The following is an 18,639-nucleotide window of genomic DNA, read 5'->3' on the forward strand; positions in this document are numbered from 1 at the left end:
ATGGAGGCATACTCACCTTCTGTCGTTCCCATGGGCCTAGCACCGGTCATTCTGGAGGTCTGCACTAGATCTGGAAGCAATGTCTGCTTTGTCTGGGTGTTGACAGAACCACTGAAGCTGCATCAGTCAGGTGACTAGAAAAACACATCATCATATTTACATCCAATGACGAGCTCTTCTAGTCACCTGACCGCTGCAGCCGATCCTTGGCTTCAGCGGTTTTGTGAATATTTGGCAAGTGCAGACATTGCTTTAGGAGCCGGCGCAGACCTCCGCCGCAGCCTGTGCCACATGTGAAAGTTGAGTATGCCACTGAAACAGTGCCATCCTTTTTTTATTCAAATAAATTTTTATTAAGAATAACAAGGCAATTAACATGTTACATTTACATTTTCAATATAGAGTATTTCCCCCCCTCCCCCTTCAAACAGCCCCCTTCGATCCCAAAGCCCCCCACCCCCACCCCACAAAGCAGCTCATCTTGTTAATTAGTGCCATCCTTATACAGAGGCCACATCTGGTATTGCAATGCCAGACATAAGCAATGCCAGACATAGCCCATGGAACATACAATCAGTACTTCTTGGATATGACACTTTTTAAATACCTTTGTCTTATATCTTACAATGTTTTATAATGTGACAAGGAAGAATGGATGAAAATCCTTTAAACAAGAATTGAAAGACTCTTGGCTGGCTACAAAATCCATTTACTAGCTGTGATACTTTCAAAAGGGGTTGGTACTAGGTACTAACAATGCATGGGTCTAATTTACTGTTTGTAATTTTTAAAATGTAAAATATGAAAATATATACAATTTTTTTTTTGCCTGAAATACAAAGTAAATGTATAATTTGTAGCCTTGCTCAAGTGGTGTGTATTTGCTCTGAGCTTTTGTTCTTGTATTCTGATCTTTAATGCTCAACCTTGGATTTGCCTTGATCATCTGTTTGCGTAGCCCCTTTTGTCGTGATCGGCTACCTTCTTGGAATTCTGACCTTGAACTGTTACCCGATTCCACCTTGGTCTCACCCCTCTGCCTATTGCGCACCCTCCTGGCTTTTGACCTCGGACCTCTTGACTACCCAGCCTCATGGTTTGTTCGTGAGCAGTGACTAGCATCACACCAGATTGCTACATTTTGGCGTATTTTAAGACTAACTAATCAAAGGGTCTGTTTATACGGACCAACCGATGGCAGTAACATTTACCGATCGATGGTCGTTTAATAGCCGGTTTAAACAAGCAGACCACTGTAAAAGTTGAGCATTGAACGATCTGTAATAGATCTGGAATAGATTGCTCGGAGCGCATAAGCTGCCTTGCCTTGCCTCTCGGCAGTGTATACAGGAATCTACGTCGCCAAGAATGATGATCTTTTACTCTGCACAAAAGATCATTTCACTAGATGAAAGAGAGTTTAGCTTGCTCATCAGGTGATTGGCAGCCTGTTTATATTGAAAGATTCTTGTGAACGCGTCTTAAGAGCGCATTCAGTGTAAATGCAGCTTACGTTTGACAGTATTGATAAATCAGCCCCATTATCTATATGATGGACCAACATAGTTTGTCTTATAATAGTCTGTACATATAAATCCAAACTGGTAAAGTGTCATTAGCCATTCTGATGGCATTAGCAAGGAAATTACCCAATATCATGCATATATAACGTAAGGTGGGTTACCTTTGCAGCTCCGTGAGGCGATGCACCTTTATCCAAGAGTAATAAAGCCACTTTCTGGTTATCATAATGTGCCGCTACATGCAGTGGAGTTAGCCCGCTCTAAAGACATGCAGAAACAATGAAGGTCACACAACATGTCAATGAAGAAATCTGTGATAAGTAGAATTCTCATTCTGCCCAATTGGTGACTAACAGGATGCGTTATTTCTGTATGTTAGTAGTAGCCAGTACATCATCGTTTAGAGGAATAAGAAGTCTTTGTAAACCCAATATAGTTAGCATATATGACTGCTGCATAGACAAGTGTCCCACTTGAGAGAGTAGATTGAGAGAGTAGAGAACATAGTTGGATTACTTATACTGCTATTATAGTATGAGGATTTGGGGTCACACTTGCCAGTGCAATGCGAAAGACTCGCACAAGTCTCTCGCATCAATACCTGGCACTGCCGCCGGCACTCGGGAGCGAAGCGTTCAGCTGCATAGAAATACATGCAGCCGCACGTCTGTGGCCCTGGCCTTACTAATACTATCAAAATATAATACGAATATGTGTAGCCTAAATTAGGGCTTCACGTTCCAGGGTGTTGCCAGTCTTTGGGGAGAATTCGTCACTGGAAGTCAGTATTGTTTGTGTCTAAATTGCCATTGTTTGAGCAAAATTTACCAAAATTTTCCACATTATTATATGGTTTTGACACAACTTTTGATATAAAACTTCTGTCTAGAGATGATTTTATACTCCAGTTAACTACTGGGTTAAGTTTTTAACTTTTTGTGAAACTATTTAACAAGTTACAGTTCTTCAATTTGATTTAAACCAAATTTGCATAGCTAACCAATTTTTTTTTTTTTTTTTAAAGTATCAAGAGAAGACTTAAGATGAAAAAAGTTGCACATTTTCCCAAAAATGCATGGGACAAAGTTAGCGACACTTTCTTAATGACAAAAAAAAAACAACCTTTGGTTTCAGCCATCGCTTGTATCCTATATGATTAGATTTTTTTTGTTTAATAGTTTCAATTAAATGATTAATAGAACCCTATGGAAATTATGGCCATGTTTGGTTTCTATCTGCTATTCAAAAATGTTTCCAAAATTGCCATGATTTATTATTTTCCGACAGGATGCACTTTCACAAGTGTTAATTCAAAAGTTTTTAAGAGTGGGATTGGAAGTAGAGAAGTAGGATCTAAGATATGCTTTTTCTTCTGACTATGGCTCCAAAACTGCATCAAAATGTCACGTAGTAACATACTCTTACTTTCTGGAACCTCAGACAGCTTGCAGGTGCAATTAGCAGTGGAAACGTCCACTAAGGCGCCATACACAACCAGCCATGAGGTTCATCAGAAGTTCATCTGAAGCCGATCACTTGCTCGTTGGTGGTGAGATGGCTTGTACGCAGTAATAAAATTAGTATTTACAATTCCATGAAAAGGGGATATTCTTTGCCCTCAGTGTCAATCTATCATCCCAAAGGAACCATAATCTGGCACTTGCTGAAATGTTCACATTACAGGAGGTCTCTAAATCCAAAGCAACAAACTCAGTTGACTCATAAGAATGGTGGGGTACTTGTAGATAACGGCTACATTTGTGACTTTTAGATCTTCTGATCTTTTGAATGGCAATTTTTGCCTTATTACTTACAACGGAATAAAAAATCTAGTTCTATACTTACCTTTCCAGCTGCATCCGGGGATGCATTTTTCTCTAAAAGCAGCTTGGCTACTTCAATCTTTCCATATTTTGCAGCAACGTGTAGAGGAGTAAATCCTTTCTGTAAATATACATTTTGCACGCGGTTATACAGGTTTTGCTCCTTAGTTCATTATTTGTTCCATTAACCTTTCCATAGTTTATTTCCCTTCATAATTACTGATTCAAATATTGGTTCAATCCCCAATATGAAAGTCTATCAACCACTCGAACCCTAACGCTAACCCATGTACAGATTACTGGGATACTGCCATACCAGCATAACAAAATGCAGTATGCTAATAATAAAACAGGAGTAAAAACATGTCAAAGAGTATAACAGATAATCATCAGCCTTAATACCACAATGCATAAGGAAAGGTTTATTTCGCAGAGTATAACATTATCTAAGGTTTCCATGCCATATGAGCTATTACCTTACCTTCGTGACAATTGCATAGGTAGCCCCATGTTCCAGTAACACAGACGCTACGTCATCGTGCCCTTCCCTGGCAGCCAAGTGCAGTGGAGTGTAGCCAGAGGTTGTGGAGGCATCAGGGCTTGCCCCTTGCTTAAGTAACTGCTGAACAATATCGGCTTTCCCAAGGCGAGCTGCTATGTGCAGTGGCGTTTGGTCATCCTAAGAACAGAAATAGACAAACTTTTTTTTTAACATTTTGAGGAATACGTCGGAATAATTTGTATTTATACATTTCTGCAACCTAAGACTAGACTGTATTAAGTAATTACATATGTCATGCATGTGGGAGTGGAAGGAAAGCAGCTGTCAGATCACTCTAGAACAGAGGTCCCAACCTTTCCGACCTTGAGGGTCACATCCAGCTATGAAAGAGGGTTGTGAGCCACATTCAGCTTTGAGAGAGGGTCGCGAGCCACAACCAGCTCCTTCCCCACTCACAGTAGTGACACCAAGAGCCTCCATTACTGGTATAATGATAACCAAAGCTTTTCCACTGAAATCACACCAAGGCAGTATGCCAAGCTCCAAGGTCTCCTATCTCACCCCCATTCAGATCTACTCTTCTGTACAGGGCTACACACAAGTCACCAACTAGAGATCTGCTCTTAATAATTATTTACATCTGGTGCTAATGCACCAAGCTGGCAAGTAGCCGCGAGCCACATCACAGGCTCGCGAGCCACATGTGGCTCCTGAGCTACAGGTTGGGGACCCCTGCTCTAGAATATGTTCCCTGGAAATATGTTTCCCAGCAAATCTTAGAAATAGTGGACATATCTGTGGGGGGGATGACATCCACTATCACCTCATCTCCGCCGGTGGCCAGATGTAAACAGTGGACAGACCTGAAAAACCTGGAACGGCATGGCTCTAAACACTGTAGTTGCCGCTCCCAGGCACTGCAGATCACCTCCTATTCCCTTCAATGGAAGCTGACTTTAGGCACCTGAAACCTGTACACCATGGTGCTGTTCTAACTCTTCTTGGGAGTGTTGTCGATTGGAGCCAAACTGGACTGATATTGATGATTATTTCTAAAGATAGATCAGCACTCTCACAGTTCTGGATATCACACCAGTTTAGAAAATCAGCAGATCAGTGCATGATAAACCATCGCGGATGGGGCTAAAAATTGGCCTGAAATATATGCTGCATAAGCAAACATGGTGTGACATCATCACCTTGTTCCACTTTACCTATGAACCCATTTTCTTTCTTTGTCTTGCTGTTATTGTGCAGCCTACTACTACGTAACAATTTGTTTTTTGCTCCAATTTTTCATGAGCTGAACTCAAAGATCTAAGACTTTTCTATGTACACAAAAGGTATATATCTCTCAGATTGTTCACAAAATAGTCTAAGTTTGTTTTAGTGAGCACTTCTCCTTTGCCGAGATAATCCATCCACCTCACAGATGTGGCATATCAAGGTGCTCATTAGACACCATGATTATTGCATAGGTGTGCCATAGGCTGGACACAGTGAAAGGTCACTCTAAAATGTTCAGTTTTACTGTATTTGTGGGTCCAGGGGGTCAGAAAACCAGTCAGTATCTGGTGTGGCCACCATTTGCCTCTCGTAGTCTGGTTACATAGTGATTGTGGTCTGAAGAATGTTAGTCCACTCCATGTCAATAGCTGTGCGAAGTTGCTGGATATTGGCAAGAACTTGAACATGCTGTTGAATACACCGATCCAGAGCATCCCAAACATGCTTAATGGGTGATATGTCCAGTGAGTACGCTGAACTGGGATATTTTCAGCTTCCAGGAATTGTGTACAGATCCTTGCAACATAGGGCTGTGTATTATCATGCTGCAACATGATGCGATGGTTGTGGATGATTGTGAAGAGATCCTGAGGCCCAGTGTTGTGCCAGTATCTCTGAGCATTCAAAATGTCATCAATAAAATGCACCTGTGTTCACCCACCGCCTCCATGGGCCACCTTACTCACAACAGTGACATCAGCCTAGCCACTCACTCACTCACACAACATCCTACACACCGTCTGCCCTGTACAGAATCGGGATTCATCAGTGAAGAGAACACCTGTCCAACATCCCAGACGCCACTGAATGTGAGCATTTGCCCACTCAAGTCGGCTACCATGGCAAATGGCTGTCAAGTGGAAACCCCGAAGAGGATGACAAGATGAGCATGCCAAGGAATTTCCCTGAGACAGTTTCTGACAGTTTGTGCAGAAATTCATTGGTTATGCAATCCGATTGTTGCAGCAGCTGTCCGGGCGGCTGGTCTCAGATGATCATGGAGGTGAAGATTCTGGATGTTGAGGTCCTTGGTGGTGTGGTTACACGTGTTCTGTGGATGTGAGGCCGGTTGGATGTACTCCCAAATTCTCTGATGCCTTTGGACACAGCTTATGGTAGAGTATGGCACAGCCCTGGTGGACATTCCTGCAGTCACCATGCCAGTAGCAGGCTCCCTCAAAGCTTGCGACATCTGTGGCATTGTGCTGTGTGATAAAACTGCACATTTTAGACTGAACTTTTATTGCGGCCCGCCTAAGGCACCTGTGCAATAATCATGCTGTCTAGTCAGATTCTGGATATGCAAGACCTGTTAGTTAGATGGATTATCTTAGCAAACGATAAGTGCTCACTAACACAGATTTACATAAATTTGTGAACACTATTTGAGAGAAAAAGGCCTTTTGTGTACACTGAAAAAGTCTTAGGCCTAAGTTGCGCTTATATTTTTGTTCAGTGTCACCAGTTTCACTATACCCATCTTTGTACCCTATTTCAATCATGGGCAAGTTCAGGGTTGTTTCTTCTAGTACCTGGATCCCTCTCCTGAGCAGTTCAGATGGCAACAATTAATGAAATTTATACAGTACAGATATTACATTTTTACTCTTAAGCATACAAGACCATAATATTTTTCAAACCTAACTTCTTCTGCAACCCCTAGACCCCCAGAGATACAAGGTATTAACCTTGTCGCTCTGGACTCCCATTGATATTACTTACTGTTTACAGCCCCTTTAGACAGCCATTAATGACTGCTGATTGGCTACATGCGAGGCTGATGGACAGTCTATGCTCATAGAGAAATCTTTAATAATCCATCTTAATGATCATCGCACTCGTGAGACGAGGGTTTAGTTTGTTCACCTTGTGACTGCTGGCATGATTAGAGAGGAAAAAGTTGGAAACAAGATTTTCTAGAAGTCTTCCCCAATTATTGGCTAGTTTGGAAGCGCTATTAAGCAACTTTTGTGTAATGTAGTACATGAAGGAAGTTGAGAAAACCAGTATAATCGAGGTAGGGGGTGAAGGAGGATAAATTATCTACCTCTGTTTTGGTACCATTACACTTGGAAAACCCTCTTTAAAAATTGATATCAGCACGTACCAGTGTAAGACGTGCTGTGAAAGCAAATTTAAGCACCCCATACATATTACACAAAAATGGTCTGAACCCGCTAATATTGATAGCTTCGGCTGGTTGTCTAATGTGTATTGAGGCACCAGGACAAATGATTGTCGGGAGAGATAAGGATTCAGCATGTCTGATTTTGCACTGCCGATCCTTTTGTTCTACATAAGAAATGTCTGGCAGCAGAAATGGCCAGCAGTGATCCAAGGCTTTGGGCTCTGTATAAAGAAAATCCTATAGAAAATCCTGAAATAATCATGTGTAATACCAACATCACCTACCTTCGCTTTAGCTTCTACCTGAGCTCCATTTTGCAAAAGGTATCGAACAACTTCAGACTGACCAGCTCTGGCAGCCATATGGAGCGCCGTTTCTCCCCTCTAGAACATTTATGGAAAATAAGCCAGTTATTACCACAACTAATTTACATTAAGCGTTACATAGTTGTACAGCAGTGAAAGGCCTTTACTTTAGAGGCAATCTGTCACCGGGTTTTTATTAACCCATCTGAGAGCAGCATGATGAAGGAGCAGGGTCCCTGATTCCAGTGATGTGTCACTTCATTTACTCTTGCTGCCGATTTGATTTAAAAGTTTTCGTCTGCTGCAGATTTAGCAGGTCTCTGAATGATGAGCGCTGTATAACCCTAGCCACAACACTGGAGAAAATACTATGTATCCAGAAGGAAAACACTGGTTACAACTTTTTATGTACACTTTGCATAGGCAGAAAGCCAACAATCAGTGGTGGGGTCGTGCAGAGCTCATGAATACGCTTGACTTCCTGGCAGTAGGTTCCAGAATCCTTTAAAGATAATCTCCTTGTCACTGCGGTAACTCGCATGCGTTCCCACCACTGTGCTATTCACTGTGTCTGCCGCTCTGCTTACCCTCATGTCTGGCTGCTGCGCCGAGTCCATTCTGCACTTCTAACTCTGCTGCATATCCCTGATGTCTTCACATGACTATCGTGGGGTGCGGCCAGATCTTGCAGGAATTTAACCCTTCTGTGTCCTGCAGGCTTTGGATCCCCAGCAGTTGCCAAGCAGCGCGGCCCTCCAGACCTTGCCTGAGCTTAGGTTCTAGTATCTTTTGGCTCTAGTTTTCTGCTAAGGTGTACCTCTGTTTAGTCTCCTCAGGTTATCGACCAGACTTGTTCTGATCTCTCCATCCCTGACCCTGGCTTTGTTTGTGAACCTGTGCTGCCTGCCCCGACCTCGGGCCGTCTGACTACTCTTCTATCTCGCCACTCTGCACCTCATGTACCTGCTCTGACTTATGGGTCAACTGCTGCAGGTCCGGACACTGCCCTGGAGTGGCACCTGGTGGCTATTCTGTGACCCAAGCCTATCCTCACCATCATAGGTGCTAGTGAAGACCAGATAGCCACTTAGTCACACCCCTCCAATGTAAGCCCGGCCAGTGGCGCAGTGGGTCTACACCCACCAGCATTATATTCCTGCTGATAAAACAATGATTTTTTAGAAAAAACTACAGCAAGCAACCCAGTAAGTGACACATCACTGGAATCATTGTCTGTGCTTCTAGATATACTGTTCTCAGGTTAAGTAGCAAGAACCTGGTGACAAATTCCCTTTCAACTACATTGGTGTGACAGCATTTTCAATCCCTTTTTGACCATCTTGGACACATCACTGCTGATTAAATCTGCCTACTGGATCAACAAGGAAAAATGCTGCAGATATGTTAAATAGGAGGTATACTACAGCCAACCAGAAATAACATACACCCACATGTAAAACATATTCGCATATTTTAAAGTAGTAACTAAAACACATTTTGCTGAATTTCCTGATTGGATTTAATTTATTATTTTTATTCGTAAAAAAAGTGGAACAGAAATAGTGGTAGTGATACAGCACTGTTGTATACACAGAGCAAATGACAGCTACCTGAATTAGCCCTAAGGTGAAAAACTTATCTAAAGGGTACAAACAAGTTCTAAACTAACAACCTGCAGCACAAGTTATGGCTACTATAGACATTATGGTCATGGTCTATATTAAAGGGGTTGTCTGGCACTTTAACACTGATGGCCTATCGTTGGGATGGGTCATTAATATTTGATCCATGGGGGTGCGACACCGGCACCTCCCTTGATCAGCTGTCACATAGCAGCTGGAAGTGCTCAGTTACGTAGCTGCACAGCACAGCTCATTTGACTGTATACTGGCCGCGGCTGGTACTGCACATCTGCCACCTATTCAATCAATAGGGGGTGGATGTAAATACCCGGCTGTGGCGACTATTCCGTCAGAGCTGTGCAGCCCCAAAACTGAGCAGTTCCAGCCAACAGCGGTAACAGCTAATCGGCAGGTGTGCCAGGAGTCGCGCCTCCCACTGATCTGGCATTGATGACCTATCCTAAGGTTTGGCCATCAATTTTAGGGTATATTTCCACGGTCAGGAACCGGCAGCACTTTGGACGCAGCACATGTCTGCTCCATCCAAAGCGCTTCTGGCTTTTGGACACCGGTGATTCCGCATGTGTTCATTGAACCGCGCGGAATCACCGTGCCCAATACATTGGAGGGTGATATTTATCTTGCGAAGATGGAGCGTCTCCACAAGATTAATAGACATGCTGCAGTCTAGAAAGACGCACCGCATGTCCGTCTCCGCAGGGAAGCCGCGTGCATCTGTGCACGCATAGTGGAGATGGGATTTCTGGAAATCCCATCCACTATGCTGTAACATCTGGACGCTGCGGGTTGGACGCTGTGGGTTGGACGCAGTGCACCAACCCGCAGCATTTACTGACCATGGAAACATACCCTAAAAGTCCCAGAAAACCCCGTTAAAATGGCAACTAACATGTACCCCCTAAAAAAAACATGGTTACATGAGAAATTTCCAAATCAATCATACTACAGCTTTTATAAGAAAAGAATACAAATTTGCCATGAATCTGGGAATTTTAATCATTGGAGGAAATCTATTCCCAGCAATTTGATAGACCATATTTATGTATCTTGGCACATGAATAGCCGCAGAGCCAGTAAGTGGACGATTTTTTGATGTGACTCAGTCCTAAAATTATCCCAGCTGTACAGGACACATGGGTTAAAATAAATAAATCAAGACCTCCAACATATAAGGCTGCTGTTTTATGTTAGGTAATAGGAGATGAGCATTTGTGTGTCCTGTGCTCTTTAGACATTTCCGGTTGGCAATAAAATAGGATTAAAAGAAAAAAAAAATCTCCTGAGAATATCATGTTTCAGGCCTGAAAAGATAAGGAACATTTCTAAAAATACACTGTACATTACACTATGTGCTGGAAACTCTACTGTCAATGTGCAAACTACCCGACTTAACTTGTAGCTCAGCCGCTGTGTACGGTGACATTAACATTACACCAACTGGATTCTGTCGCAGGGCAATGTCTTTATTAACGGCCGTGATTACGTGTAATCCGCTGCAGCCAAGCTACACAAAACTGTCGCGGGAAGGATCGGAGCCCCTGTAGCCTAGCCATGCTAATAGCATGGTTATGTTCACACAGGGCGCTTTGAGAGCGTCCGCTTTAAAAAAAAAAAAAAAACACACCTGAAAAATCCTTTTAAAACACTTTGTTTCTATAGTAAAATCAATTTGATAGTTATATGTTTAAATATTATTTGTGGTTTTTTTTCTGCTTCAGGATAAGAAAGTGCACGTCATCTCTTTGAAATGGCGCCTGATTAGACCTCCTCTGTCTAATGAGACGTAAGCAAAAAATTAAGGAAAAAAAAACCTCTTAAAAAAAAGAAACTCCTACAAAAACTCATTTAAAAAGGAGAGTTTGCTTAAAATGATTTTCACTTGAAAACTGGTTGTTTGGGTTCACCTAAAAAAAAAACCTTCAGTATGCACAGGGACTTACAGTCAACATTGTTTAAAAAAATTAAAATAGTTAAAAAATAAAAAAAGTTTACATTTTAATTTACTCTCTTGATTGAATATAATTTTAATGACCGGGGAATTTTTCATCTTTGCAATTCGTTTATTTCCTTTCCTTGTTCCGAGAGGCATAACATATTTATATTTTCTGTTGATACAGCTATATGAGGGCTCGTTTTGTTTTTTTTTACGTATGAGTTGTGGTTTTCAAGGACACCATTCATTTTACCATACAATGAACTGGAAATGACCTGACGACCTGATTCTTCAGGTCAGTAAAATTCTAGTGAAACCAAACATAAATGTTTACATTTCTTTATTTAATATATTTTTTTAAACTTTTTTTTTTTCATTTTTACTTTTTTTTAGTCTCCTTAAGCAACTTAAGCCTTTAATCATTCACTCAAACTATATCCTAAATACTATATAAATATACTATTCTATATCCTATACGATATCTTAAATATTAAAATATTGCGGTACAAAGCAAAATCGCAATTCTATGAAACTTAGGACGCCGATGAGAGCAACATCTAAGTTGCCAAAATACAGCGATGGGCGCACACTTCAGTCAATATCAATGTGGTAGCAGGCAGATACCGGCTATTTAATGCAGTCGACATCTGCCACGTATGGAGCAGGCTCAGCTCCTGAGCCTGCTTCATATTTTACTTAATGACCTATGTACACGAAAGGCTGTTAACCAGTCAAAAGTGTGAATATTAAAACTTTGGGTAATTCAAATACTCTTTGTAACAACTCTCAACTATTTCCAAAAAATTCGAGCTCCACACTGTTCGACTCATAATTTTCTGGCATATATGAAACGGGGTTTGCTAAACTGGATAATCGCTTATAGGATCTTGCCAAACAAATTCCCATTGAAGGAATGATTTACCAAACATACACATACAATGAGTTGTACTAAATGGCAAACTCAGCTATTCTACAAATGTTATGCATACTTCAAAAATTCTGCATTTCTTTTAGCAATCGGTAACCCAACTCACCACATTGGTTGTATTGGGCGATGCTCCATGGTGCGTTAATTGAGAAACAATATTAACGTGTCCCATAAAAGCAGCAACATGGATCGGTGTCAGGCCAGACTGTAAATGAAACATACATAAAGATATTTGGTAGCGGTAGTGTTATTTCACAGGTTGTTAGTCATTTTAAATAGTAGTTACACTTGTTGTTTTTACATAAATCACCAGTACAAGCAAAGATAAGAAATGCTGTATTGTTAAAGAAAAATGCCTTTTTTTCCCAACTTATCAATCACTTCTCTCTCCCTGTACTCATAATTGACTCTCAAAAACTGCTCAAATCTGTCTACAGGTTTGTCTACAGTGATGGATCAAATTACCACCTGCTATCTACAAAACTCTATAGAAAGGGAAGTGGAGAGAAGCTGGAAGGAGACGTAGGGCTAGCTCACACTGGCATATAACATGGCCGAGAGCACCCTGCCCAGTGTTCTACTATGAGGCAGTGCAGATCTGTGATTATTTTGTCATGCCGATTCCTAATGAGAAAATAGCAGCAGCATGGTGCGGGTCGGATCACGCACACCCAAACTAGTCTGTGGGTAATTGAGAAACATCGGACTGCACTTAAATGACATAGTCTGACAGACAGAGTCTGATGTATGAGCACAGAAACAATGGAGAAGATGGAAAAGTTAAGTTCTCCATCTTCTCCACACCTGTGCTAGCATGAGAGGATATACAATAGTGTGAGCGAAAAAGAGAAAAATCTGAGGCTTCTAGTGCAGAGGGGAAAAACGGCTAAAAATGCAGATTACAGGACATAGAATAGACAGAAATAATTCCTCGTGTACACTCATACATGACACCTGATTCCGAAAGGCAAAGGAGAGTGCAACTACACTTTAACATTGCTATATTATGTTAGTGATAGAAGAAATTCTAGTTCCGAATTTCTAAAGCAGATTAGCCCTACTAACCACCAGAGACAGGAGGACTTGGGGCTTGTTTGCCTCCTCGCCCCTCTATTTAATAATAATCCATGGGTGAGATCCCCCTATCCCTTGTTTGCTAATGTTACATACTAGGCTTAGCAAGTGAAACCCTCCATAGAGGGGCAGACGCAGACAGTAGATAGACCCTCTACAAGAACGGTATATGGGCTCTTCTTATCCCGGAGCTTATCATAAAGCACATCATTATTTTTCTCTAACAATCTGATGGTCAATGTGAAGCCTATTAGGTCATACTCAATGTCAGTGATAGTAGGAGACTGCTTTTAAGACCACAGTGGACCCCCTAACCTATTGGACCAGTGTGGAGCTGCACAGGTTGCACCAATGGGGTGTCCACCCTTTTTAAAGATGTTCTCACCAACCATTTTTAAAAGGTTCCAACCAACCTGAGATGGGACCTATGGGCTACTTTTATGGTACTATGTCCTTGCTCTCCTAGCTACTACCCTTCATCAGTTTCCGAATCTTAAGAAGATAGCAAAGCCGACAGCAACGTAAAAAACTCCCCTGTCAATATGATACTCACTTCAGTGACTGCTTGAATAGAGGCACCATGTTTCAAGAGAAGTTCCATTACTTTATTCCGGTTTTTCTTGCAGGCTATATGAAGAGGTGTGAAGCCATTCTGTGGGGGCAAAAAACAAGAGAAGTCCATTAGTGGCTCCATATTAGTTGTACAATTTCTCATATTAAATTTTCTATATAGAAGAAAAAAATGGAACAGCACCGTATAGATGAATTCAGGGTGCAAGGCCCTCCAAACAAATATTCATTTGTATAAATAATAAAAAAGAAAAAAAAAAGAATCACTCCAATAAATGATGAAAAAAGTGGAGTTTATTAGCCCGTATGGTGTGGCAATTTTATATATAGATATTTAGATTCTGCATGTGTGATGAGCACCTTCCAAGGGGAATGATCGCCTACAGAATACGGGGTGAAGGAAGAAACTACAATATTTGTAACTCACCCAACCATTTACTCACTTATCTGAAAAAAAAGTACCAAAGTGTCCATCCCTGCGACGTGTATATAGGTACATTTATAAATAATTTATGTTTGAAAGACAAAGAGACTTTGAGATAAAAGTTTGGACACTTTTGGACTTTCTCTAGATTTAAAAGTTCATATTAGGAGCTCCCATTGGGATCACATATATTGGTTTATATATGTGTAAAGCACAGCACCACTTGTATTTTATACTGATTTTTTTTTTTGGTGTTCCAAGGGCAAAGAATCCCCAAGCTCAGCAAAAACCAGAAATGTATAATGCTGCACGCCACTGAACTGTGATGATGACTTGGCATGATGGCGATGTACTCTGATCAAACTTTGATGAAAGCTTGCTGGTTGCAGACACATTTTTAACTCAATAGGTTTTTGCATATTTCACGCAAACATTTGAACTTTAAATCCTGAAATCAAGACCTAAGATGCTGATCTCTAGCAATCCTTCACTTACAGAGGAAAGTCACCGGCTCATGTAAATATAAAGCATGCAGTGGCCATTGGTGGTAAAGGAGTCCCCCACACTGGGATGGCGGAAAGAATGTAGGAATATGTGGGAGACAGTTCAATTAAAGCTTTATTCACTACGCTTAGTTGTTACAATCTTACAAGAAGCAACAAGCTTAGTGGTTTCAACAACCTTGCAACAAGCAATGGCTTAGCATGAATAGACGTAGCCAGTTGGTTTTTACTAAATCAGTGGGCTAGTACCTGGGACACGTATCAGCCTGCTGATAAACTCAACAGCATCTTGGATACCTGGACAGTCACTAGGCCACTCACATTACAGACATTACGCAAAAAGTATCACAAAAATATGATATTTGCATAGTAATAAGGCACCTTATGCAAACAGTTGGTACTTTACCTGCAACACATTCAACGGTAACCCTTCAGCAATAGCACTAGGTCCTGGATATTTAAGAACCTACGAGAATGCTTCTGGTGGCATTAGTCCTGAATTTTTGCTGACCCATTCCTAAAAAAGTTATCCAGGCTTGGGGCTCAAATTTGAGGTCACTTTATGAGACTGCAGACTTGTGAAGCCCCACAGTGCGCACAGTGGGGATTGTCAGGATTTTTATGTGGCGACAATATTTGATTTGCATACTTCTGGCCACATTCCGACTAGACGTGTCCAGTATTGATCAATTCACTTGCATTGAATGAGACCTCGCATGTCTGGTCTGCATGTAACCACGTGTAGGCAAATCATATACTTGCAGTCGCGCGCCAGCCCGTTCCTGGTGCCTGCAGAGGAGAATCCTGACAGTGCGTAGATTGTGTGCTGCGAGGATGCACAAGTCTGCAGTCACAAAGGGATTGCAGACTTTAACCACAAACATGGACAACCTTTTTAAGACCTCTAAGAGGTGTATTGGCCACAAACTCCTTTGTTTATCATAATTATGTTCGGTTTATTTCTTATTACTATTTGCGTAGTGCTTTCAGGCCTGTTTTGCTGACGCAGAGCTAAAATCGACCTAATAAGCACAAAATTTTGGACTTAATTTGGTTATAAAAATGTTTTCAAGAATGGATATTGACTTGGAAAGAATTTGTATCATTCACATGGTAGGTAATGAGAAGTTACATAGTTGGTATGGCTGAATAAAGACATTTATCCATCAACTTCAGCCAAGGGAGAGGGACAAGAATAAAAGGAAGGGATATAATGTTGTGATTGTAACACTATAACCAACCCTAATACTTAGCAATTGGAAAACGTGGAACAAAGAAATACAATAAAACTATAGATAAGCCCATCAATTTTAGTACTAAGGTGACCCACGATGCGTCAGTCCTGGATGCTCAGTAATGACAGGATACAGATTACACATGATACCTCGTCATACTCCTTCTTGCTTTGTGCTTTCAATTACTGGAATTAAGAGCATTCATGTATAATGAGGAGGACGATGACTAAATTACATGGAGAATTACAAAACAGATTCTGCTAAAAAAGAAAAACATCTACCATAAAAAAACAACTTCCCTTATGAGTAATGATAAGTAAAAAAGCAAAAAAAAAAAAAAATTAACTGCACAATTGCTGGAGTAAAGAAATAAAAAAAACAAGTTGTGGCTCCACTCACATTATTAGGTGGTAGGTTTGCAACTGAAAGCTGAGCCATTATCCCTTCGTGGACCCGTTTTATGTCCTTTTGTAGGAAGACCCTCACCATTAGGCCGGAGTCACACTCAACGTATAAAAATACGGTCCGTTTTTGATGGCCGAGATACGCAGAAAATTTCCTGAACAGTGATCCGAATTCAATGCGAGGATGCGATTTCTTCTCCAAAAATTATACGTTTGTCATCTGTATGGTATCCGAAATCTCGCCGGCTTGCAAAATGGACATAGAATGGATCCATGGCCTCAAATATTCGTAAAAACATATATACAGTCTATATATATATATATATATATATATATATATATATATATATATATATATATATATATGTCATTGGGACACATATACGGTACATATATTTATATTTCATATAGCGCTAGATAGCATAAAAGCTGGTAATTCAATTGTCGGCTTTTGCTATCACCTTCCCAAACCCGACAGGATATGAGACATGGTTTACATACAGTAAACCATTTCATATCCCTTATTTTTTTACATATTCCTCACTACTACTGTTAGAAGTGTCTGTGTGCAAAATTTGGGGGCTCTAGCTGTTAAAATAAAGGGTTAAATCACGGACTGAGGGTAGATATTAATAGCCTGGAGAGGGTCCATGGTTATTGGCCCCCTGGCTAAAAACATCTGCCCCCAGCCACCCCAGAAAAGGCACATCTGGAAGATGCGCCTATTCTGGCACTTAGCCTCTCTCTTCCCACTCCCGAGTAGAGGTGGGATATGGGGTAATGAAGGGTTAATGTCACCTTGCTATTGTAAGGTGACATTAAGCCTGGTTAATAATGGAGAGGTGTCAATAAGACACCTATCCATTATTAATCCAATATTAATAAAGGGTTAAAAAAAACACACACACACATTAGGAAAAAAAGTATTTTAATGAAATAAAGGCACATGGTGTTGTAATAGTTTATTAAATGCTCAATCCAATTGAAGACACTTGTCACCTGAAACAAAGTAAAAAAAAAAAAAACAATATCCCATACCTCTCCGGCATTACAGTCAAGTCCCACGATGTAAATCCATCAGAAGGGGTTAAATAATTTTACAAGCAGAAGCCTGCTAATGCAGCCGCCCCTGTTATGCTGTGCTATCAGGCAACACAGTGTGCAGTAATCAGCGCACATACAGTGATATGGCAATAACCCAAAAACAATAGAACAAGCTCTGAGACGTGGAATCTCTGCAGACTGCAATACCTGAACCTATCCTCACACAACTAAAAGCAGCAGTGGATTGCGCCTAACACTACCTATGCAACTCGGCAATGCCTGAGGAGCTGACTAGCCTGAAGATAGAAATACAAGCCTGACTTGCCTCAGAGAAATACCCCAAAGGAATAGGCAGCCCCCCACATATAATGACTGTTAGCAAGATGAAAAGACAAAACGTAGGAATGAAATAGATTCAGCAAAGTGAGGCCCGATATTCTAGACAGAGCGAGGATAGCAAAGAGAACTATGCAGTCTACAAAAAACCCTAAAGCAGAACCACGCAAAGGGAGGCAAAAAGACCCACCGTGCCGAACTAACGGCACGGCGGTGCACCCTTTGCGTCTCAGAGCTTCCAGCAAAAGAGAATAGCACAGCTGGACAGAAAAAACGGAAACAAAAACAAAGTAACACTTATCTAGCAGAGCAGCAGGCCACAGGAAAGATGCAGTAGCTCAGAACCAACACTGGAACATTGACAAGGAGCAAGGAAGACAGACTCAGGTGGAGTTAAATAGCAAGGCAGCCAACGAGCTCACCAAAACACCTGAGGGAGGAAGCCCAGAGGCTGCAATACCACTTGTGACCACAGGAGTGAATTCAGCCACAGAATTCACAACACGCCCCTGCCTGTAAAAACTGGGGAATGAAAGGAAAGCAGGGGATCATATATACCTAGACTTGCGGTGCTGCGCCCCCTGCTGGCAGAAACTCATATGAACTCGAGCGTGAGAAAATATTCAGAAAAATTCCCACGCTCGCAATTTTTTATCGCATTGCACTCGTCCGTATTACGGTCTAGTGTGACTCTGGCCTTAGCCACGTTACTGGGGGAGACTAGACCAGACATTATCATCTATCATATGTCAGCCATCCATTGGAGCAGTTTGCATCTTTACTTCATGCATTTCATTCAGATGAAGATGTCCTCCTGCCCTAATTATACTATCTTGTTAAATATGAAACCATAGTGATGAGCTGATTACTGGCTAAGCTATAATAAGGGGATGTAATAAGGCGAAAATGCTCATTTACAAACTGGGAGATAACAATGATTGATAAATTGTGAGATAATGATAATTGCCAAATTATGA

General features: G+C 41.1%; 1 protein-coding gene across 34 annotated transcripts in view; it reads right to left on the reverse strand.

Moving 5' to 3' along the window:
- The window catches only part of ANK3 (ankyrin 3), an 853,965-nt gene that overhangs the window by 197,882 nt on the left and 637,444 nt on the right, over positions 1 to 18,639 (reverse strand). For all 34 annotated transcript variants that reach the window (XM_069753584.1, XM_069753587.1, XM_069753586.1 and 31 more), the window contains 6 exons: positions 13,700 to 13,798; positions 12,179 to 12,277; positions 7,548 to 7,646; positions 3,828 to 4,025; positions 3,369 to 3,467; positions 1,685 to 1,783 (listed from right to left, as the gene is read on the reverse strand). In XM_069753584.1, coding sequence (XP_069609685.1) covers positions 1,685 to 1,783; positions 3,369 to 3,467; positions 3,828 to 4,025; positions 7,548 to 7,646; positions 12,179 to 12,277; positions 13,700 to 13,798 — 693 coding nt within the window. The remainder of the gene's footprint in view (positions 1 to 1,684; positions 1,784 to 3,368; positions 3,468 to 3,827; positions 4,026 to 7,547; positions 7,647 to 12,178; positions 12,278 to 13,699; positions 13,799 to 18,639) is intronic.

The sequence above is a fragment of the Ranitomeya imitator genome, chromosome 2, assembly GCF_032444005.1.
Source record: "Ranitomeya imitator isolate aRanImi1 chromosome 2, aRanImi1.pri, whole genome shotgun sequence".
Classification (NCBI taxonomy): Eukaryota; Metazoa; Chordata; class Amphibia; order Anura; family Dendrobatidae; genus Ranitomeya; species Ranitomeya imitator.